At 38.3% G+C, this 24,228-nt stretch overlaps 1 protein-coding gene across 8 annotated transcripts in view; it reads left to right on the top strand.

The window, feature by feature from the left end:
• Window positions 1–24,228, top strand: part of FAM185A (family with sequence similarity 185 member A) — a 90,461-nt gene that overhangs the window by 22,625 nt on the left and 43,608 nt on the right. For 5 of the 8 annotated variants that reach the window (XR_002784936.2, XM_023544485.2, XM_064289908.1 and 2 more), the window contains exons 2-5: window positions 2,565–2,674; window positions 4,241–4,279; window positions 8,584–8,676; window positions 9,687–9,825. Coding sequence is in view for 7 of the 8 variants with exons in the window: in XM_023544485.2 (XP_023400253.1) it covers window positions 2,565–2,674; window positions 4,241–4,279; window positions 8,584–8,676; window positions 9,687–9,825 (381 nt within the window). In the remaining variant the exon portion in view is untranslated. The remainder of the gene's footprint in view (window positions 1–2,564; window positions 2,675–4,240; window positions 4,280–8,583; window positions 8,677–9,686; window positions 9,826–24,228) is intronic. The other 3 variants (XM_023544486.2, XM_003407186.4, XM_023544487.2) reach the window with 2 other exon arrangements.

The following is a 24,228-nucleotide window of genomic DNA, read 5'->3' as shown; positions in this document are numbered from 1 at the left end:
AGTAGCGTCCACCTAGTCCGCCATCTTGGCCCCGCCTCTCACCTTTGCTTTTTAACACATTAAAAAGCTCTTTTGTAGCAGATTTGCCCAGTGTAATACATCGTTTGATTTCTCAGCTGCTGCTTCCATGAGCCTTGATTATAGATCCAAGTTAAATGAAATCCTTAACAGTTTCAATATTTTCACCATTTATCATGATGTTGCTTCTTGGTCCAGTTATGAAGATTTTTGTTTCCTTTATGTTGAGGTGTAATCCATTACTGAAGGCTGTAGTCTTTGATCTTCATTAGTAAGTGCTTCAAGTCCTTTTCACTTTCAGCAAACAAGGTGTGTCATCTGCATATAACAGGTTGTTCATGGGTCTTCCGCCAATCCTGATGCCACATTCTCCTTCATATAATCCAGCTTCTTGGATTATTTGCTCAGCATACAGATTGAATAAATACGGTGAAAGGATACAGCCCTGACCCATACCTTTCCTGACTTTAAACTACACCGTATCCCCTTGTTCTGTTCAAATGACTGCCTCTTGGCCTGTATGCAGGTTCCTCATGAGCACCATTAAATGCTCTGGAGTTCCCATTCTTTGCAGTGTTATCCATAATTTGTTATGATCCACACAGTCGAATGCATTTGCATAGTCAGTAAAACAAAAGTAAACATCTTTCTGGTATTCTCTGCTTTCAGTCAAGATCACCTGACATCAGCAATGATTTCCCTTGTTCCGCGTCCTCTTCTGAAATACAGCTTGAACTTCTGACAGTTCCCTGTCGATGTTCTGCTGCAACTGCTTTTGCATTATCTTCAGAAAAATTTTACTTGTGTGTGATAGTAATGATATTGTTAAATAATTTCCACTTTGTGTTGGATCACATTTCTTTGGAATGGGTGTAAATATGGATCTTTTCTAGTCAGATGGCTAGGAAGCTGTCTTTCAAATTTCTTGACAAACAGGAGTGAGCAGCTGTAGCACTATATCCATTTGTTGAAATATCTTGATTGGTATTCTGTTGATTCCTGGAGCCTTGTTCTGTGCCAGTGCCTTCAGTGCAGCTTGGACTTCTTCCTTGAGTACCGTTGGTTCGTGATCATATGCCACCTCCTCAAATGGCTGAATGTCGACCAATTCTTTTTGGTACAGCAAGTCTCTGTATTCCTTCCATCTGCTTTTGATGCTTCCTGTGTCGTTCAATATTTTTACCATAGAATCCTTCAGTATTGCAACTTGAGGCTTGAATTTTTTCTTCAGTTCTTTCAGCTTAAGAAATGCCAAGCATCTTCTTCCCCTTTGGTTTTCTAACTCCAGGTCTTTGCATGTTTCCTTTTAATACTTTACTTTGTCTTCTTGAGCCACCCTTTGAAATCTTCTGTTCAGCTTTTTTACTTCATTCCTTCGTTTTGCTTTAGCTACTGTGCATTTAAGAGCAAATTTCAGAGTCTCTTCTGACATGCATTTTGTTTTTTTCTCCCCTTTCTGTCTTTTTAATAACCTTTTGCTTTCTTCATTTATGATGTCTTTGATTGTCATTCCACAGCTTGTCTGCTCTTCTGTCATTAGTGCTCAATGCATTTTTACTAGCCAGTTTTTTCACAAGTAGCCTGGCAGGTCCTTCTTCTTAGTCTGTCTTAGTCTGAAAGTTCCACTGAAACTTGCCCGCCATGTGTGACCCTGCTGTTATTTGAAATAGCAGTGGCATAGCTTCCAGCATCATAGCAACATGTAAGCCACCACAGTATGACAAACTGACAGATGCGTGGGGAGTTATATAAGAGTACGCTTTAAATTAATAGCCATGGATGGCACCTTGACTCCTTCCTTACTTTCCAAACATGCTTTAGATACCATTGCCATTTACCCAGAATCTTAAGGGTTTAATATTATTTAGTATTAGTTTTCAAAGTTCCTTTTTTTTACTATTTCATATACCTTTATGATATAGTTGTGCATGATAATTTTTTTTTTATATATGAAAAGTTAGAAGTAGGATTAGAAATCCTAAGTCATGATCGTATCTACTTGTTCCATGCTACTCCTGCAGTATGCACTAACTTATCTGATTTGTTATAATATCTTGTTAACTTGCTGTATTCTTAGTGGAATCAGTGTGTGTGTGTTTTCTCAGTTGAAGAGAGGCTTCCATGATCTTACACAGAAGGATGGAATATCTTCCCTCAGTTACTTCTCACATATGTTTTTTTTCTCCTCGCACACCAAAAATATCACAAGATTTCTTTTGTAACAGATTAGCCTGGCAAGATAATAAAGTAGATTGTAAATAAAAGATGTTGGGAACTCTCTCTTTTTATATACATCTAGATGATATGGACCAGTAAAAGTAACTGCCTTATTTCTAAAAACTGTCAGAAGCAGCTTTCAACTATGGTTCTATTTCCATGGTGGAAACCCCTTTATAGGAGACTTTGGACAGTTGTATTCTCTTCACGATTCAGTAATATTGTGGAATAACTTCTAGGCAAGGAGGAGCACGGTTTCCAGGGGTTGCTAAAATGCTTTGGAGGTCATTGACCATAATACTAAGTTGTTTTTCTTTTTTCACTTCTAGATTTGAATATCAAGTCATCAGGGTCTGGTTGTGTAAAAGTCCAAAAAATTGAGTGTGATAATTGCAAAATTGAAACAGAGCAAGGGACCAGCATCTTACAGTCTGTTAAGGTATAAACTTATTTTTCTAATCATATTTCAATATTTCTTTTAATGTTGCTCTTATTAAGAAATGCTGCAAATGTTGTTCTTGTTACAATACAGCTGTACATGTATTTTAGATATTGCAACTTTTATGTGTTTCAGAGCAAACCAAAATAACCAAATCCATTGCCATCCAGTCAATTCCAACGCATAGCAGCCCTTTAGGACACAGTAGAACTGCCTCATAGGGTTTCCATGGAATGGCTGGTAGATTTGAACTGCCAACTTTTTGGTTAGCAGCCAGTTTTTAACCACTGTGCCACGAGGGTTCTGCGTTTCAGATCAGAGGCCAGCAAACTTTCTGTAAATGACCAGATAGTAAATATTTTAGGCTTTGCAGGTCATAAGGGCTCAGTTGCAACTACTCAACTGCCATTGTAGCAAGAAAGCTGGCTGTGTACAACTATAAATGAATGGGTGTAGCTGTGTTCCAATAAAATTTTGTTTACAAGAACAGCTGGTGGTCAAAACCACAATGAGATACCACTTCACAAATATTAAAAACATTAAATAACAAGTGTTGATGAGGATGTGGAGAAATTGAAACCCTGTATTGTTGGCGTGAATGTAAAATGCTGCAGCCACTGTGGGAAAATAGTTTGTAAGTTCCTCAAAACATTAGCATATAATTACCATATGACCGAGCAATTCCACTCCTCTGTATATACCCAAAAGATTTGAAAGCAGGGACTCAGACAAATATTTGTACACCATTATTCATTGCTGCATTATTCTCAGTAGCCAAAAGGTGGAAACAACTCAAGCGTCCATCAACAGATGAATTGATAAACAAAGTGTGGTATAGCCATACATGAAATATAATTCAGCCCTAAACAGAAATGAAGTTCTGATACATGCTCCAACAGTGCTAAACCTTGAAAACATTATGCTGAGTGAAGTAAGTCAGACAAAAAGGGAAAAATACTGTATGATCCTACTTATATGAAGGACCTAGAATAGGCAAATAGACGAAAGTTTATTACTGGTTACCAGGGGCTGGAGAATTCAGAGTTATTGCTGAAGGGGTACTTAGTTTCTGTTTGAGATAATATAAACCTTTTGTAAATGGATAGTAATAATGGTAGTACAACATGGTGAATGTAATTAATGTGACTGAAATGTACACTTAAAAATGGTTAAAATGACAAATATTACCACAATAGGAAAAAAAACAACAACAACAGGGGTACACTGGATTTGCCCATAGTTTGCTAACTCTTGCTCTAGAGGATACAATTGAGACCCAGAAAGAAGAAAAATGCTCTAACCAAACTAATAAACAATAGTTTAACTGTGGGTAGAACGTAGCTCTCTTGACTGCATTTCACTGCTTTTACTACCTAACCACATATTCTTTCACATTCAAAAACCAGAGGGTCCCTGATAATGCCAGGCAAAGAATATGTGGATTATATAAGCTTGTGTAAAAAGGTGTGTGTATTGCTCTAAATTTTGTCAAATAACTGTTAATGACCTTTGCTTTCTTCATGCATGATGTCCTTGATGTCATTCCATAAACTTTCCTGAATTTAGAGACCATCTCAAGAATGGATGCTATCTAAGGGATATGAAGTAAGCAACCTTCTGTTAGGAATTACTCCCATTAAACCTCAGTATACTAGGAAAATAGTCATCACCATTTACTATTTGGGTTAATTGAACATTTTTTAATATTCTTATACTTGTAAGTCATTTTATTAATAGTTTATGGAAATAAGAATAAGACAAATGATGAAAGACAACTATTAGAAATTTAATAAGAATGTAAAATTGAAAACTGAAATTTTTAGTCCATCTTTTCCTGGTTTGGGAGATATGTATACCTGAAATGGACAGTGTTTTTTTGAATGCAACTAACTGTTCATTAGCTGAAATTCATGAACCTGGTACATACCCATATTGTAAATACTGATTTCAGATTTCAAAAGTATCTTTCATAGGGTTTAGCTTATCATTACTTCCGGTACTTCTTGCACTTGCATAGTCAAAACACAAACTAATTCCACATTTCAAATACATCTCTAATAAGTTCTAATTTAGCATTATTTCTTCTTCTTCTTGTACTTGCATCATTAAAATGCAGTACTTTCTTATGCTTTGATAGCTCATAATTTTATTGAAGAGAGGACACTCATCTTTTTTGCTTCATAATCACAAAGCATGTTTGTTTTTAGATTTATAAACACTAAATAGAAAGAAAAATTTGAGGAATTATTTTTACATCATTTTTTTCTTCCAATCACTTGTACTTATACACCTGCCTTCAGTATCTGTCCATGTATGAACTATATCAAATAAATTTAGTTGTTCAAACCTCATAAAATATTTGAGAATACTGTTACACATCCTTTTAGCAAAGCAGGATTTCCAGGTTCTTGTCAGAAAAGATTGATTAAGTCTTCCTGTTGAATGAATGACTAGATAATACCGTAATTCCTTTGTTCTTAGAAATGTGTTGTTCACTCACCAATGCCTGAGCTACAGAAAATTCATCTAGAATATTGTCCTCTGAAGACTCAGAGTCTGAGATTTTCAATTACAGGATCAATTTCACCATCAAAATTAAAATCTAGTGTGCTGCTGTCTCTTTGCGTTCCTCTTCTGATTCATCTGATAGTTTTGAAATGTCTTCTCCTGTCAGTTTTCTTCTTTTTTTCTTATTATTGGCCTAAAATGAAAAATTCTGAATTTTCAACTAGTTCAATGAATGCTAAAAAAAGGGGTACAAAGATGGTGTCTTTAGATCATTTTGAAAGATGATGCTATCTTTAGACAGCTCAATAAAACAACTGAGGGATGATGCAATAGTGATGATTTATGTCACTGTCATATCATTTTTCTAGGCCAGGGTTTCTCAACTTTGACACAATTAACATTTTAGGTTGGATTATTGCTTGTTGTGGGGGACTGTCCTGTATACTGTAGAATGGTTAGCAGCATGCCTGGCTTCTACCTTCTAGATGCCATTAGCACCCCCTCAAAAAGCCCGCTGCTGTCTAGTCGATTCCGACTCATGGCGACCCATTAAGATAGAGTAGAACTCCCCCATAGGGTTTCTAAGGAGCAGCTGGTGGATTTGAACTACCAGCCTTTTAGTTTGCAGCCAGATACAAAAAAGTGAGAACACTAAGATCCCATAATATATTTCAGGTTTGTAAGAGTCTAGTAGACCCATATGGTAATTTTAAGATAGAATGAGTTTTTTATTTTTTACTCCTATTTTTGAAATATAAATTTTTAATTTGATCTTTGTAAGACTTCTTAAAAAATGGCTGAAAGTCATGAAATATCTAGCAATCCTTACAGATAGAATACTGAGGATTAAGAGAAATATTTTTGAGATTTTAGGATTTAACTGACATAAATCCACAAATGGAAACATTTTGGTAAAATATCTGGCTTAAGTTCTAAATATGGTACAATATCATTACCTGGAATTGGCAAATACCCGTTAAAATACATTTCTCTTTAATTAATTTTAAGGACTTAAGATATACTTATCTTATATAATTTATACAGCAATAATAACCACTATTTATTGCATTCTTATTGTGTACCAGGAATCTTAGCTAAGCATTTATGTACATGATCTCATTTAATCCTTCTATTATCTTCATTTTATCAAGGAAGAAACTATGAGGTGCCAAGATATTGAGGAACTCACCTGAGTTCACATAGCTAATAAATTGAGCTGGAATTTGAATTCACATCTTTCTGATTTCCAAGCTCATGCTCTTTCCACCTTCTTTATTGTCCAAGCAAAATGTACAGCAGTACTGCATTTATCCAGCGTTTAGGCAGCAGACTTAACTCACTGAATGCCACACGTTTACATTATAACTTTATATATTGGATATATATTTTTTTCTTTTCTAAGTAGACTTTGGTTTAGTTAAGCGTTTCTTTTAGCTATCTAGTTTTATGTGTTTTTTAAAATTTTCTAAGCTACCTCACCTTTTTTTGGAATTAGATGATATTTAAATTACAACAATACTTCTTAAATTTTTGAGACTTAGACCTTTTTGAAAATCTGGTGATTGTCTTCTTAGAAAAAATATGCATGTATGTGAAATTTTGCTTACACTTTGGTAAATTTCATAGCTTCCGTAGAAATTCCTGTGCGTAGCTTTGGAGATGCTCTTTTCTAAAGTTCATTAATTACTTGTTTGCCTGATAAAGAGTGTATTTAAATGTGATTTTAGACTCATGCCTTTCTATATGGTTGAAGTAGTCTACCATTCTACAGTACAGATCTTTTTAAGAATGATTCATTTTGCCCTTTTCTCTAAATTTTTCAAAATTCATTCCTAGGCAGTTTTACCTAAGGTTTTTCAATTTTGTCCCATAAGTAAAGCAACCAAAAACTATATGAAGCTTTGAATTTTTTTCTCCCTACCTTTTAGTCACCTCTCTGCTGTTGCTAGTTATGATGTTGGTGAGTTTGCTTTTGCAACTTTTCTTCCTCTGCAGCTTCTGCTAATTACCTATTCTTTATCTCTTTCTAATTGTGGCAGAACTGAAGGCATATATAATGACTAAGGCCAATTAAACTGCTCTGAAAATAAACCAAACAGGAAGTGGCACATTTCCATTTGGTAGTTCTGGGTTCCTTTCGTGTTGTGACTCTACCATCTCCTAGCGCCTTGTAATCTGCACCCACTCGATGGAATAGGAAGAGCACAGAGAGTACACACCTCCTCTCCTAAACACACCAGTTTAGAAATGGTACATAGCATTCCTACTTACATTCTATTGGCAAGAGCTTAGCAACACCTAAGAGTTAGGAAGATGGAAAATGTAGTTACTCCATGCACCCAGCTACATTCCTTTTACTATGAAGAAAAAAAGTGATTTTGTTGGGCAGATAGTACTTTCTGCTACATTTGCCAGGTTTCTCTTAGTCCCATTTCTGGGATGTGCTGTGCTAGAAAGGCAGGGCTAAATAGTACTTTCTGCTACATTTGCCAGGTTTCTCTTAGTCCCATTTCTGGGATGTGCTGTGCTAGAAAGGCAGGGCTACTGGTGTTTAATGGTGCCCTGGTGGCACAATGGTTAAGAGTTCAGGCTGCTAACCAAAAGGTCAGCAGTTCAGACTCACGAGCTGCTCGTTGGGAACCCTATTGGGCAGTTCTGCTATGTCCTATAGAGTCACTATGAGTCAGAATCGACTCAATGGCAACAAGTTTGTTTTTTTTTTAACTGGAGTTTAAATGACAAGTCAGTAGGCTGTTACTCTAAGGTTAATATGTTCTTCAGACCACACCAACCTTAAGAATGTAGGCTTTGGAATCATGCAGAGCTTAATTCATATGTTGGCTTGTTAATTTTCAGTTGTGTCACCCTGATAATATTATTTAACCTCCCTGAGTTTTGGGGTTCCTCCTCTGTAAAACAGGAGAAAATATAATACCTTTTTTTCTCAGTTGTCGGGAGGATTAAATGGTAATTCATATAAAGCAGTTAACATTGTTTTTGGTGCAGAGAACATGTCAAATAAGTGATAACTATTATTGGTATTAATGATAATGAATAATAATAGTGATTATTGTCATCATTATCTTCATCGTTGGTGTTGAGTTAGCTGATCACAGTGATCTTTGATTCCCAAGGCCTTCTTCAGTGGAGCTACTGAAACATCCCAGTTTTTTTCTTTTGAATGCAGGTGGGTTGTTTAATCTTTTTAGTAGCAATTGACATTTTTTTCCAATTGGTTTTATTCCAAACAGTGCGTTTATTTTTCATTCTTGGTTCTTCCTTTGCTGCTTAATTATTTTTGCAAATAAAAAAGAAATATGTAAAATGTTGAATTTTTTATTGGTATGAGTCCAACTTATTCTCTCTTCTACTCTATATGTGTTTTTGTATTTGTCTTCCAGGGTCAAAAATTACATGTTCAAACAAAAGGAGGAAAGGTGATTTGTTTGGGAACAGTTTATGGAAATATAGATATTCATGCATCAGAGAAAAGTGTAAGATTGAAACTTCCTTTTTTTAGTAATTATAATTTGCTTTAAGTTTGGCTAACACAATTTTTTTTAACACAGTGGGTAGGTGCTATAAACATTCCCTTTTTATTGCATTTTATTTCATTAGTGAATTCAGATTTGAATTTGAGGTGATTAAATGTTATATAATTTATAGTTTGTGGCTAATACTTTCACAGTTATTTAGTTCCTTATCTGGAATCAATAAAAACCTAAATACTTAATATTTAATTCTAGTTCTGAAGAGATTTTTATTTTATGATCACGGATTAAAATAGCTTACTAAGTGATAGTATTAATATCTAGATTAAATTTTTCTTATATATTTGGCTTATTTAAGTATTTTTCCAAGATCTGTTTACTTTGTGTTTAGGCAAATTGAAGGATGTTTCAAAATCAGCTTCTTCAGTATTTTCCACAGGGTGGCACCATTTGATAGCAGTAATGCTATCCAAATAACCAAAACCAAATTCATTGCTTTAAAGTTCATTCTGACTCATACAAACCCACTGCCCTTGAGTCCAACTCATAGCGATTCTGACTCATAGCGACCCTACAGGACAGAGTAGAACTGCCCCATAGAGTTTCCAAGGAGCGCCTGGAGGATTCAAACTGCTAACCTCTCGGGTAACAGTCGTAGCACTTAACCACTGCACCACCAGGGTTTCCTTCTGACTCATAGCGACCCTAGAGTACACAAAAGAACTGTCCCATAGAGTTTCCAAGGACCTTTTAGTTAGCAGCTGACCTCTTAACCAATGAGCCCCATTTCAAAAATTTCAAGCAAGAGTAACTCTAACAAAAGATGAAGAACACTACCTAAAAATGTAAACATTATTAAGATAAATTAAGAGCTCGTGTATCAGAGCCATTAAACTGATTTTGTACTTGGTAGTAACTTCTTATGTAGTTGCCAGCTAATTCAGTAGATATCATTTTCACTTTTTATTGGTCTTTATTTTGTAATGAACTGACGTTAGTCTTTCTCTTACTAGACTGTGACGGTAGATAAACTGCAGGGAAGTTCTGTTAATATTTCTACTGAAGATGGTTTGCTGAAAGCCAAGTATCTTTATACAGAATCATCATTTCTGTCTTCTGCTGCTGGGGATATTACATTAGGAAGTATTCATGGTAAGATGACAAAGTCCTAATACATCTCAAACTCTTCACATAGCATAAATTTTAAGAGATAATTCTTCCTTTGTAGTTAAGGAAGGAACTGCCATCGGGAAGCTGGTCCTTCAAATAATTGTAAACGAACCATCTTTTTAAAAAACCCACAAAATAAAATTACTCATAGGCTAACTTAGTTTTATTTTCACAAGAAATCGAAGATACAAAACTAATAATAATTTTGAATTTTAATGTATTTCCTTAGAAAAGGAAACAATGAAATATGTACAGGAGATAATTCAGAAGAAAGCACAATGAAAGAAATAAAGATGGTGTCTTAGTCATCTAAAAAAAAAAAATCTAGTTCTGCTAAAACAGAAATACCACAAGTGGGTGGCTTTAACAAAGAGAAGTTTATTCTCTCACAGTCCAGTAGGCTAGAAATCCAAATTCAGGGCACCAGCTCTAGGGGAAGGCTTTTTGTCTCTGTTGGCACTGGAAGAAGGTCCTTGTGATGCATCTGTCTTCCCTTGGTCTGGGAGGATTTCAGCGCAGGAACCTCAGGTCCAAAGGACACACTGTGCTCCCAGTACTGCTTTCTTGGTGGTATGACGTCCCTGCGCTGAGATGCTCCCAGTCCAAGGGAAAACTGATGACAAGGACCTTCCTCCAGAGCTGACAGAGAGAGAAAGGTTTCTCCTGGAGCTGATGCCCTGAATTTGGACTTGTAGTCTACTAGACAGTGAGAGAATAAGTTTCTCTTTGTTAAAGCCACCCACTTATGGTATTTCTGTTACAGCAGCACTAGATGACCAAGACAGAATTTGGTGCCAGGGGTAGGGTGCTGCTCTGATACCTAAAACGTGGAAGCAGTTTTGAAACTGAGTAGATAGAGGACCAACAGTGGCAGGGGACCAGCAGCAGCAACAGAAAACCAGCAGCAGCAGGAAACCTGCAGTGGCAAAGAAGCAGCAGCAGCAGAGAGCTAACAGCAGCAGAACCAGGAGACCAGTGCCAGACAGTGCTGGAGCCAACCCATGGAGTAGGAGAGCTGAGTGCCTTGGAGCAGGAGGCTTCCTGGCAGAGTGGGATGCCTCTGGGCACTTGTCAGTGGAGCTAGGCTTGCCGACCCACAGAGCAAGAGAGCTGAGTGCCTTTTGGCTGAAATTTCCTGGTGGAGCAGGATGTCTCCAGGCACTTATTGGTAGAGCTACAGAGCTTTGGAACACTTACCTCAGCAAGGCAGATGTGGGCATGAGGCCCAAGAGCCAAGAGGCCAAGAAACCAGGAAGCAAAAGCTGAAGAGACAAAGAATACAGGAAGCCGAGCTGCCTCAGTCCCAAAAGGTATGGCCATGACCTCAGGAGCTTCAAAGGATGGAGCCATGGCCTCTGGTGTTTCTAAGGGTGGAATTGCCACTCTGATGGGCTAGGAGAGTGGTGCACCCAAAGCCGAGGGAGCAGAGTTGCTCTCCCAGTGGGCCTGGAAGGTGGAGCTGAAGCCTAGGGCTGAGGGGCCTCTACTCAGAATCTGGAGAGTGTGGCCAATACCTAAAGTCTGGAGGGCAGGGCTATTGTGTAAATGGCCTCTGAGAACAGAGGATTATTTTCAAGCCTTGAGGGCTAATGTAATGTGTTCTGCCAACTTGCTTGGTGCCTGTTATGCCTTCTTTCCCTCCAGTTTCTCCCATTTGTAATGGAAATGTCTAGCTTGTGCCTGTTCTGCCATTGTACTTTGGAAGCAGATAACTTGTACTTTAGATTTCACAGATGAAGAGAAATTTCTGGATTTTGGACTTGGAATTGAATTAAGACTTTTGCTTTGATGTGGTGGGGTAGATATGTTTTAGATGTGTCAAGGACATGAATTTTTGGTGGCCAAAGGGTGGAATGTCATGGCTTGAATTGTGTCCCCACAAAATATCTATCAACTTGGCTAGGTCATGATTCCCTTATATGATTGTATGATTGTCTACCATTTTATTTTCTGATGTGATTTCCCTGTGTGTGGTAAATCCTATCACTGTGGTGTAATAAGATGGATTAGTGGCAGTTATACTGATGAGATCTAAAAGATTAGATGGTGTGTTAAGCCAATCTCTTTGGAGATAAAAGAGAGAAGCAAGCAGAGAGACATGGGAACCTTATACCACCAAGAAGGCAGTGCCAGGAGCAGGGCACGTCCTTTGGACCTGAGGTTCCTGCGCTGAGATGCTCCCAGACCAAGGGAAGACTGATGACAAGGACCTTCCTCCAGAGCCAACAGAGAGAAAGCCTTCTCCTGGAGCTGATGCCCTGAATTTGGACTTGTAGCCTACTAAACAGTGAGAGAACAAGTTTCTCTTTGTTAAAGCCATCCATTTGTGGTATTTCTGTTATAGCAGCACTAGATGACTAAGACAGATGGGTTCTGAGTGGTTGCACTATGTAGGAAAGGTAGGGATTAAGTAAATTAATGAGACAGTTGGGTGGAATCCAATTATAGTAACTCAGTGATACTAATTTTGGTTATAATGCTTTATCTACATTTATGTTGTCACCCGCCCCTCTCAGCACCATGCCGTTTTCAATTTTTTTTTTTTTTTAATTAAGTATCATCATGTGACATGTTTCTGCAGGCAAGTAATATTATTTAGTTAACTTTTAAATTTTGAAAGAAGAGAACATAATGGTGAAGTAATACAGCAAAGAGCATGCTAGTATTCAGTGTCACTCAGTATGCTTTTTAAATTTCCACATAACAGAGCATTCAAATCCAGGTATGTTTTCTGGAATGTATACTGATAGAATTAGATAAGAATCACTTATCCTGGCCAGAAGTACAGTGTATAACATCTGCTGAATGCTTGTTGAGCCACTTGCCAGGAAATACAGACTTGTGCTTTTTCTATATCTAGTCCACTCATTTCCCTTTTATTGTAAAACTGAATGCCAGTGTGTCTATACTTTGACAAAACCCCCAGGTTGTAGTAGTGAGCACAAATTATCAAGAGGTATTAGAAAGCAATTTAGTTCTAACCAGGCTATGTAGCAAATTGGCAAGTCTACTCTTAAAAAAAAAAATAAAACCTTTAAAAATAAGTACTTATTTTATTATTATTTTTTTTATATACTTGAAATAATGCCTGAGCTTCAATTTAATGGTTATACCTGATCAGCTTTTGTTTCAAGGTTAAAAAGTATTTTTTGGTCCTGAGATATCTTTGAGTACAAATGGAACTCTATTCAGATAAAACGAATAGTTTTGGTATTCATTTATATATTTTCTTCTCAGTTGTGCATTGACTAGCTTTGTTAATTTTTAACTCTTCGTATTTTAACAATAGCTTTTTGTGAGCGTAAAAGCATTTCTAACTTTTAAAAGCACTGAAGTTAATGTATTGAGTGACTTTTAGTGGAACAACAATTCCCTAACGGGCTGGAGGTTGATGAAAACCAACAGGAAAAACAGCTGGTTCTTTGGAATGCTTTACGTCATGTTTACACTAAATTCATTAATGTTTGGTTTGCTTTCTTTTAAGTTAGACAAGAATCTAATTTGGTACAGATTGCCATTAATTGCTTATATGATAGTGAAACAGATGAACTTCTTTGAGGCAGTTCTCAAAGTTCTCTAGCCAAGCGGTCGCTGTCAAGTCTGTTCCGGTCCATGGCGGCTCCACGTGTGTTAGAGTCGAACTCGCTCCACAGAGTTTCCAGTGGCCGCTTTTTAAAAAGTAGATCACCCGGACTTTCTTCTGAGGTGCTTCTGGGCAGACTCAAATCTCCAACCTTTTTGTTAGCAACTGAGCACATTAACTGTTTGCACCACTAAAACCCAAACCCATTGCCGTCAAGTTGATTCCGACTCATAGCAACCCTACAGGACAGAGTAGAACTGCCCCATAGGGTCTCCAGGGAGCACCTGGTGGATTTGAACGGAGCGTTTGCACCACTAGGAACTCTCAGGTAACTCTGTATCTCTTGATTACTAAAGTAGCTGAAATGGAAACAAATTGCAAGGGATAAAAAATTTTATTACACTTTGTAAAGCCTTTTGTATTTACTGACCTCTAATATGCAGTCAAATACTTTCTCTGGGTGTCTTGAATCTAGCTCAGACCTAGGTTCTCTTTTGGACTATTGTCTCAGGTTGAGTTTACCTAAATGCAGTCTCTGGGATGGAAGTTAGAGCACCGGAAGATTAATAGGGAGACCTCTTGGGATTGTGTTGTATAAGAACAGAAAGTCCCATTGGGCCATGGAATAAGTTGGCTAGTAATACAGTTTCATTGACCCCAAAGGGGAGCCTGCACCTAGGATAGTCCCTCAGAGTTGTCCCAAGCTGGGGTGAGGTGGGCTAGACCTCTGTTGTCCCCAGTCATTAGATGCAAGCTACTTCAGGAAGGCATGCGACCTGGGGCCAGATAGCTCTTTTCAGCCAGGCAATTCCCTAAGAAGGCTGACAGCTGAGGGCTGCCTGCCAGCTGTACTCCCAACAGATAGGAGAATAAGCCCTTCAGTTATGAATGGGAATCTGGATGATGTATCATAGCATCCACTACAGTTACATGTACTTATTCATTCAGCACATTTATTGAGCACCTACTATGTGCTGGATTTCCTTTCCAGGCACCAAGGGTGGAAAGTTAGGTAGGAGATGATACTTATTCTTAAATAATTCACAGTCTAGTGGAAAGATTGAATGTCCTTTCTTAGCCCCTACCATCTCCCTTGGGGATCCCCATCGCTACCTCCCACCCTATCTCCCTTATCATCCTGCCTAATGAAATCTTAAAAAAAATTTTTGTTTTTTTTTACAGCTCCTTTTGTAATGCAGTAAGTCCCAGGCTTATGGACAACTCATACTTGCCCTTTAAAATTATGTAAATTTGTCTTTACTTGATTGAACCAACCCCTACTTGCAACAAATTCTTCATTACAATCACTTTCACTTGCTGCATGCGCAGCTTTTAAATCACTGAAAAGCCTCTGAGCCTTTTCTTGCACTAAAGTAAGGTTAAATAAGACCATATGTACCTGTTCTGACTTACCTACAAATTCCTTAAGACACACTTAGGAACAGATCTCATTCTAACCCAGGTATTGCCTATACTAGTACAGCAGTGAGAAGGAGTGAGGAAAGAGAGTATTTGAACCAGTAGCCACTGTAGAAAAGCTTCCATGTTGCTGAACCATGCTTTCCCCATCTGGTTCCTGGCCCTCGCTCTGCTTTGGTCTTTCAGTTGCCCTTACGTATATATAGTCATGCACCACATGACATCCCTCTGGGCAACTTCCAACTGCATGTATATCTGTGGTCCCACAAGGTTATAATTGTTGTTACGTGCCGTCGAGTTCGTTCCGACTCATAGTGACCCTATTACAACAGAATGAAACATTGCCTGGTCCTGCACCATCCTCACAATGGTTGCTATGTTTGAGCCCATTGTTGCAGCCACTGTGTCAGTTCATCTCACTGAGGGTCTTCCTCTTTTTTTGCTGACCCTCTACTTTACCAAGCATGATGTTCTTCTCCAGGGACTGGTCCTTCTTGATAACATGTCCAAAGAACATGAGACAAAGTCTCCCCATCCTTGTTTAGTTCTAAGGAGCATTCTGGCTGTACTTCTTCCAAGACAGATTTGGTCGTTCTTTTGGTAGTTCATGGTATATTCACTATTCTTTGCCATCACCATCATTCAAAGGCCTCAATTCTTTTTCAGTCTTCCTTATTCTTTGTCCAGCCTTTGCATGCATATGACGTGATTGGAAATACCATGGCTTGGGTCAGGCCCACCTTAGTCCTGAAGATGACATCTTTGCTTTTTAATACTCCAAAGAGGTCTTTTGCAGCAGATTCGCCCAATGCAATATGTTGTTTAATTTCTTGACTGCTGCTTCCATGGGTGTTGATTGTGGAGCAAAGTAATATGAAATCCTTGACAATTTCAGTATTTTCTTTATTTATCATGATATTGCTTACTGGTCTAGATATGAGAATTTTGCTTTCTTTGTGTTAAGGTATAATCCCTACTGGGAACCCTGGTGATGCAGTGGTTAAGAGCTTGGCTACTAACCAAAAGGTCAGCAGTTCAAATCCACCAGTTGCTCCTTGGAAACCCCATGGGGCAGGTCTACTCTGTCCTATAAGGTCGCTATGAGTCGTAATTGATCGATGGCAATGGGTTTGGTTTTTGGGTTTGTAATCCATAAACAGGCTATAGTCTTTGATCTTCATCAGTAAGTGCTTCAACTCCTCTTCACTTTCAGCAAGCAATTTTGTGACATCAGCATAACGCAGGTTGTTAAAGAGTCTTCCTCCAGTCCTGATACCACATGCTTCTTCATGTAGTCCAGCTTCTTGGATTATTTGCACAGCATGCAGACTGAATAAGTACGGTGAAAGGATACAACCCTGATGGGCACCTTTCCTGACTCTAAACCACTCAGTGTCCCCATGTTCTGTCTGAACAGCTGCCTCTTGATCTATGCACAGGTTCCTCATGAGCACAATTAAGTGTTCTGGAATTCCCATTCTTCTCAATTTTATTCATAATTTGTTATGACCCACATAGTCGAATGCTTTTAGCGTAGTCAATAAGACACAGGTAAATATCTTTCTGATATTCTCTCCTTTTAGCCAAGATCCATCTGACATCAGCATTGCTATCCCTTGTTTCACATCCTGTTCTGAATTCGTTTTGAATTTCTGGCCGTTTCCTATTGATGTACTACTGCAACCATTTTTGAATGACCTTCGGCATAATTCTACTTGGATGTGATGTTAATGATATTATTCAATAATTTTCTGCATTCCTTTGGATCTCATTTTTGGAATGGGCATGAATATGGATCTCTTGCAGTCATTCAGGTAGCTGTCTTCCAAATTTCTTGGCATAGACATGTAGAATTCAGAAATCCTGATTGGAGAGCAGGATATAGCAGACGTCGTAACACGATGTCTCCAATGCTACAGCTTCCCGAGCATAACGTGTGTATCTCATTTCTCTTGTGTACAGGCATTCCATGGGTTACAAATGATAACTGTTCCTCAGTCTGTCTTTTGAATTTGTAGGTAAATTGGAACAGGTACATACTGTTCTCATTTACCATCAGTCAAATGTTTGTCTTAGCATACAGTATACATTTTACCTTTTTATATAAAATACTTAAACACTTCCAAACTATGCAGTGTTTTCATGAACAACACAAAATAGTGCATTTATTATGAACCACTGTATGTATTTAACTCAAAATTTTAAATAATAGGCTTTATGGCAGTCCATTCTTAAGTACCTGTTATTGTAAGTTCAACATTCGTAACCTCGGGAAGGCCTGTAATATGGTGTTTGCACAACGTCCAAATCACATAATGTTCTATTTCACAGAACGTATTGTGGATGTTAAGTGACACATGACTGTACAGTAAGAAAGGAAACTTCTCTTCATTCCCTAGTCACACCACAGTGCCTACCTACTTTTTAAATTACCCTTCAGGCAGCCTAAATTTCTTGCCTGTGCCTCCCAAGCCATTCCTATTCCCATTGTTGTCCTAGGGTATTATATGAACATGCTATTACAGAGTCGCTATGGGTCGGAATCGGCTTGATAGCAATGGGTTTTTATTATAGTTTGGAGTTGTGGGGTGAGGTGGGCATGTTCTAGTCCTACCTCCTGGTAGGTGAGATTTGAGGTATGGCTGGTGGAAGGAAGTACCTATGTTCTAGCTGCTGGGATTTTAGTAGGGGGAGATGTCTCCTAAGGATTGTCCCAAGCAGAAACCCTGAATCTGTTTATCAGCAGGTTGTTTTTCTAAATGGTGATGGCTATAAAGCACAAACAAGGTCTGACTACATCATTGATTGAACAAGCAGGCTATTTTGGGAATATATATATTCAGGATTATTATATAGTTTGGCTTCTTTTTTCCATAAGCAAGGTATAAACTGATTTTAGAAAGATTATAAAATTCAGGTAGAATTTTAAAAAGACAACATTCAGCTGTTGTAAAAAGCCATTTTTTACAATTATGATGCAATAACAGTCTTTTTGGTAGATTTTACTAGGTATATGAGTTTGGGGCCCTGTGTCAAGTGGTGGGTGAGTGGTTGTTTAAAAGCAAACATGTATTGAGTCGCTAAGTGGGCCAGCCCCTTTTACTTAATGGACAATCAGCTGTTTACAAATGAAAACAAGACATGTTGTTGTTGTTAGGTGCTGTCGAGTCAGTTCCGACTCATAGCGACCCTATGCACAACAGAACGAAACACCGCCCGGTCCTGTGCCATCCTTAGAATTGTTGTTACGCTTGAGCTCATTGTTGCAGCCACTGTGTCAATCCACCTTGTTGAGGGTCTTCCTCTTTTCCGCTGACGCTGTACTCTGCCAAGCATGATGTCCTTCTCCAGGGACTGATCCCTCCTGAGAACATGTCCAAAGCATGTAAGACACAGGCTTGCCATCCTTGCCTCTAAGGAGCATTCTGGCCGCACTTCTTCCAAGACAGATTTGTTCATTCTTTTGGCAGTCCATGGTATATTCAATATTCTTCGCCAGCACCACAATTCAAAGGCATCAGCTCTTCTTCTGTCTTCCTGATTCATTGTCCAGCATTCACATGCATATGATGTGATTGAAAATACCATGGCTTGGGTCAGGCGCACCTTAGCCTTCAGGGTGACATCTTTGCTCTTCAACCCTTTGAAGAGGTCCTTTGCAGCAGATTTGCCCAATGAAATGCGTCTTTTGATTTCTTGACTGCTGCTTCCATGGCTGTTGATTGTGGATCCAAGGAAAATAAAATCCTTCACAACTTCAGTCTTTTCTCTGTTTATCGTGATGTTGCTCATTGGTCCAGTTGTGAGGATTTTTGTTTTCTTTGTGTTGAGGTGTAATCCATACTGAAGACTGTGGTCTTTGATCTTCATCAGTAAGTGCTTCAAGTCCTCTTCACTTTCAGCAAGCAAGGTTGTGTCATCTGCATAACGCAGGTTGTTGGGTCTTCCTCCAATCCTGATGCCCTGTTCTTCTTGATATAGTCCAGCTTCTCAGATTATTTGTTGAGCATACAGACTGAATAGGTAGGGTGAAAGAATACAACCCTGACGCACACCTTTCCTGACTTTAAACCAATCAGTATCCCCTTGTTCTATCCGAACAACTGCCTCTTGATCTATGTAAAGGTTCCTCATGAGCACAATTAAGTGTTCTGGAATTCCCATTCTTCACAGTGTTATCTGTAATTTATTACGATCCACACAGTCGAATGCCTTTGCATAGTCAATAAAACACAGGTAAACATCCTTCTGGTATTCTCTGCTTTCAGCCAGGATCCATCTGGCATCAGCAATGATATCTCTGGTTCCGCGTCCTCTTCTGAAACCAGCCTGAATTTCTGGCAGTTCCCTGTCGATATACTGCTGCAGCCGTTTTTGAATGATCTTCAGCAAAATATTGCTTGTGTGTGGTATTAATGATATTGTTCTATAATTTCCACATTCGGTTGGATCACCTTTCTTGGGAATAGACATAAATATGGATCTCTTCCAGTCAGTTGGCCAGGCAGCTGTCTTCCATATTTCTTGGCATAGATGAGTGAGCACCTCCAGCACTGCATCTGTTTGTTGAAACATCTCAGTTGATATTCCATCAATTCCTGAAGCCTTGTTTTTCACCAATGCCTTCAGAGCAGCTTGGACTTCTTCCTTCAGTACCACCAGTTCCTGATCGTAAGCCACCTCTTGAAATGGTTGAATATCAACTAATTCTTTTTGGTATAATGACTCTGTGTATTCCTTCCATCTTCTTTTGATGCTTCCTGCGTCGTTTAATATTTTCCCCATGGAATCCTTCACTATTGCAACTTGAGGCTTGAATTTTTTTCTTCAGTTCTTTCAGCTTGAGAAACACCGAGCGTTTCTAATTATTTGCTCTCAATTACAAGTTAATCAGTGGAAGGGCAAGGATTTGTTCCAGTTTTCTTGACTTTCTAGGAGATGTTTTTAAACAGTGCTCAGACAAATTTGTGTACGTAGGCATGGTAAATTTCTTGATTGCAACCGCAGATTCCATCATTGCTTTGAGGGCTTTCTGGCTCATTCTAGAGATATTTCCTCCAGGCAGACAGCACTACAATACAGATGCACTACAGCTATATTCTGTATTTTAACCTCCTTGAGTTTTAGGACCATTTATTATGTCGTTATGGCATCTGACACAAAATGTGGATGTTCCATACAGTGTCTGGGCTTGGCCCAGTTCTGTGGAGGCATTCAAGGACTCAGCTCCTTCCATAAAAGTGGTGCTGCCATCTTCAGTTAGTGACTTGCAAGGCTTCTATGAAACGAAGAGAGAGCATGGAGGATCATGCAGGAAACTTTAGAAACCAGGCCTAGAAGTGCCTCTATTACTTTTACCCACATTATTTTAGCTAGAGTATTTTCTAATGGCCTCATCTAACTGCAGGAGACTGAGATATGGAGTTTAGCAGTGTTCCAAGGAAGGAGAGAAGCACACAGATACTAGTGGACCCTGGCCGTATCTGTCATATCTTACATTCATAATTGCTCTTTCTCGAATTTCTATGAGTTTCTCCCCTTTCCACCACTTTGACCTTGGTATTGTCCAAGATTCCATTCTTGTTTCATGTTTCTTAGTCTACCTATTTTTCTTGGACATCTTATATTCTTTCTAGTCTTAACTACCCTTGTATTCTGATGATTCAAATGTGTATCTCTAGCACTAGCTTCCAACTTATACATCCCTGTGCTTGTTAGACATACCCGTTTGGATCTTCACATTTCAGACTTAACATTTCTACTTTTCTTTTCTCATATCCCAACCTCCATCACTCATCCATAATCTGTTCCTCTTCCTTTATTTCCATTTTCAGTTTTTGATGTTACTATGTACCTAGCTCCTCAAGCCACAAATCTAGAAGTCCATATTTTCATTAAAGAAATAGTAAACTTTTTACTGCATTCATAATATAAGACAGTAAAGTTCTTTTGCTTTGCCATGTGGGTGACTGGACTCACTAGCTAAATAAACCAAACCAAACCAAACCAAACCCATTGCCATCGAGTTGATTCCAATTCATAGCGACCCTACAGGACAGAGCGGAACTGCCCCATAGGGTTTCCAGGGAGCAGTTGGTGGATTGGAACTGCCAGCCTTTTGGTTAGCAGCCGAACACTTAATATCTGTGCCGCCAGGGCACTAGCTAAATGATTGACTGTAAAACTCTATATCACAGATAACACTAATAGTTAAAACCATGAATATCAAGGGTCTGCCTTACTTTATTTTTGAAGTGTTCAGAAGGTGGAAGCAATAAAGAGAATTGTAAGTATGGAAGCACCCACTGTCTCATACCAAATTCCCCTCTCTTTCGCCTCCCACATCTAGTCAATCACCAAGTTTCCCCAACGTTTATCAAATATTAAATGTTTCCTCACTCTGTCCCATCTTTTTCCTTTCAATTTCGACTGTCCTGTTTCAGACCCTCATCATCTCTTGGCTGGGCTGTACAATAACTTCACCTCCTCTCTTACCTCCTTCAAATCCATCCATCACTGTACTTAAGGTAGTTTATTAGGAATGCACATTGAACATATTCTCTTATTCACACCCTTTTCTGCTTCCTTAGTGACTTGCCATTTCCCTCTTCTGACTCTATACATAGTCTTCCAAAATTGCATAATCTCTTACTTTTTCCTGTACACATTCTTATCCATTTTATACCTATGAGTCTTTGATCAGAGCCTTTGATCATGCTGTTTATATTCTGCCTGTAATCCTTTTCTTAGCCTTCTTTATCTGGTTATATTTTAGCAATATTTTCAGTGCTTGGCTAATGCATCCTCTCCTCATCTCTGGCCTTTCATTGACCCATAAATTCTTGCCTAATTATAAACTCCTCGAGAGCAAAGATCATGTTTTATTCACTCTGCATCTTAGCGTTTAGTGCCATGGCTTGCAAATAACAAGTACGTCCCTTTGCTTGTCCCCTTGTCCCCCAGAAAAACAAACAAGAACTGAACTTTTAAAGATATTTTATTGCTCTGTTTGGATTATGAGAGTAAAGGTGCTATTTTAACCACAATCACATTTTTTTTTTAGTGAAGAAAAGTAAACCAGTGTTTATCTTTGACTGCTTATTTTTTCCTAAAACTATGCTAGAATGAAGGGTTGCAAGTTAAGAAAAACTGTATTTTCTCAAATCCTGGGGTTTGTGGAAAAGTTGGATAACTTGAGAGTAGTGTCAGCACACATAATTATTGCAGAGCATACAGCATCTGCTTTATTAGAAAGCTTTTAAAATCCCCTCAAATACTTACTAGTTTAATATTTTCAGTGATTGGAGATGAAATGGGTGAAAAAAAAATATACAAAACTGTACTCTAGTAATGCCCATGTGATTGATTGGTGTACTTTTAAATATTTTACTTCATTCTACGAACTATTTGAGGCCAAGAGATCCATTTTGTATATTTTAATGACTTTGGAATATTTTTGCTTCAGTTAGGAATTTTCTAAATATTTTGATATGAGTTGAAAATATATCTTTTGTTTACTGCTTTAAAAAAACCTGTAGCATTGACAAAAATATTTGCAAATATTATTTTTATTATGTTTATAAATATTCTTTATTTCCGTAATTTTGTTGTTGTTGTTTTGTTCCATTATGCTTTTAATCTACAGCAGAACTGTAACACTCAAGAGGGATGTGGTCTAAGACTCTTTATAGGTACTGCTACAATATAAACTAGTCCTTATTTTTTAATGGATCTAAAAGTTCTATTTTCTAAGTCTAAGAATCATCGCTTTCTTGAGGCATCTTTACTTTCATAATTGGAACTAATGATTAGCTTTTTGAGAAAGGGTCTGTTTTCATAAAAAGAATTTTTTTTTTTACTGAATTCATCGAAGACTAGTATAAGACAAAGCTCTTTTTTCTTGCTTTGTAAATGGTAGGACTCACTTGCTAAATGATTATAAAATTGTATATCATAGATCTGCATTAATAGTTAAAATTATGAATACCAGTGGTCTGCTTCATCTTATTTTTGAAGTGTTCAGGAGGTGGAAGCAGTAAAGAGAATTATGGGTATGGAATACCCATTGTCTCACGCTAGGTTAATCCTCCTAAAGCATGGCTTTCTTATGTTATTAGGCATCTTGAAATTCCTTAATGACTCCCTCAAAAGGACAGGATAAAATCAATAGGCTAGCATTCCATGATTCTTCCACAGATTGTTCTTAACCTACTTTTTCAGATTTTTTCAATTGATCTTTCAAAAAATAATAATGTTTACTATGTACTCAGCACTGTGCTACGCTCTCCAAAACCCATTGCCGTCAAGTCGATTCCGACTCATAGCGAACTATAGGACAGAGTAGAACTGCAGCCCCATAGGGTTTCCAAGGAGCAGCTGGTGGATTCAAACTGCTGACCTTTTGATTAGCAGCCAGGCTCTTAACTGCTGTGCCATCTGGGCTCCAAGCTCTCCAAATAAGGTGCTAAATAAGAAAGACATTATCCCTGTCCTCATGGACTTGTCTAATTGCTCCAGCCTAACTGTCCTGTGATACGCATGTGTAGTTCTACCTTCTTACGTCTGTTTATATAATTCTTTTTCCCAGAAAATCCTTCCTTCTCAACATAGTCAAATGTTCCTGTGTTTCAAATCTCAGCTCAGATGATTTGTCCTATGTGACTACCCTCCCTAATCATGTCAGGTTGCTATGATCTCTTTCTTCTCAATGGCTATGGCAATGTAATTCATGCTGTTCATTTGTGATGTTTTTTAATAATATTAATATATATTAATTTTTAACTTTTCACATGTATATCTCCCCAGATATAAGGTTTTGTATCGCCAAGTTTACCTCCGGCCCGTCAATGATTCATGTCCCTCCCACATACAAAATGGACTTAATCCCTTGCAAGGTCCCCAAAAGTCTCATCCTATTATGTATCAGCTGAAACTCCAGAGTCTTTGTATCTAAATCAATTCTGGGTATAGATAAGGCTCCTGAGGTGTAATTCCTTAAGTATAGCTCTTTGTGTACAGTTCCTCTGTATCTGAAGACCTCTGAAGTAAAAAGACAAGTTATCTCCCCCATCCCACACCCAACATAAAATGGTCAGACAGGCGTAGGATAACTACTATAGGCGTTCCTGTTCAAAAGGGGGATGTGAGAGACACCAAGGAGTCACTGGTTCATAATTGATTTTGAAATTCAGGTGGGAAAATGTGGGAGGTCCCTTGATTAAGTCTTAGGGCCTAGGGATTCTTCATGGGTTGAGGCTTTGTCCTCTGAGCTTTTGGTCCCACCTCCTGAGGCAGCCATCTATTTTCTTGAAATGTAGCCTGTATTTGCAGGTGAGGAGTTCTCTTAGTCTCTGTCCTGCCAGTAGAATTTTGGCCTCCTTTTG

Source organism: Loxodonta africana, chromosome 8, assembly GCF_030014295.1.
Source record: "Loxodonta africana isolate mLoxAfr1 chromosome 8, mLoxAfr1.hap2, whole genome shotgun sequence".
NCBI classification, from domain to species: Eukaryota; Metazoa; Chordata; class Mammalia; order Proboscidea; family Elephantidae; genus Loxodonta; species Loxodonta africana.
Note: the sequence above shows the minus strand (reverse complement) of the source record. Positions and strands in the feature narration are given on the sequence as shown.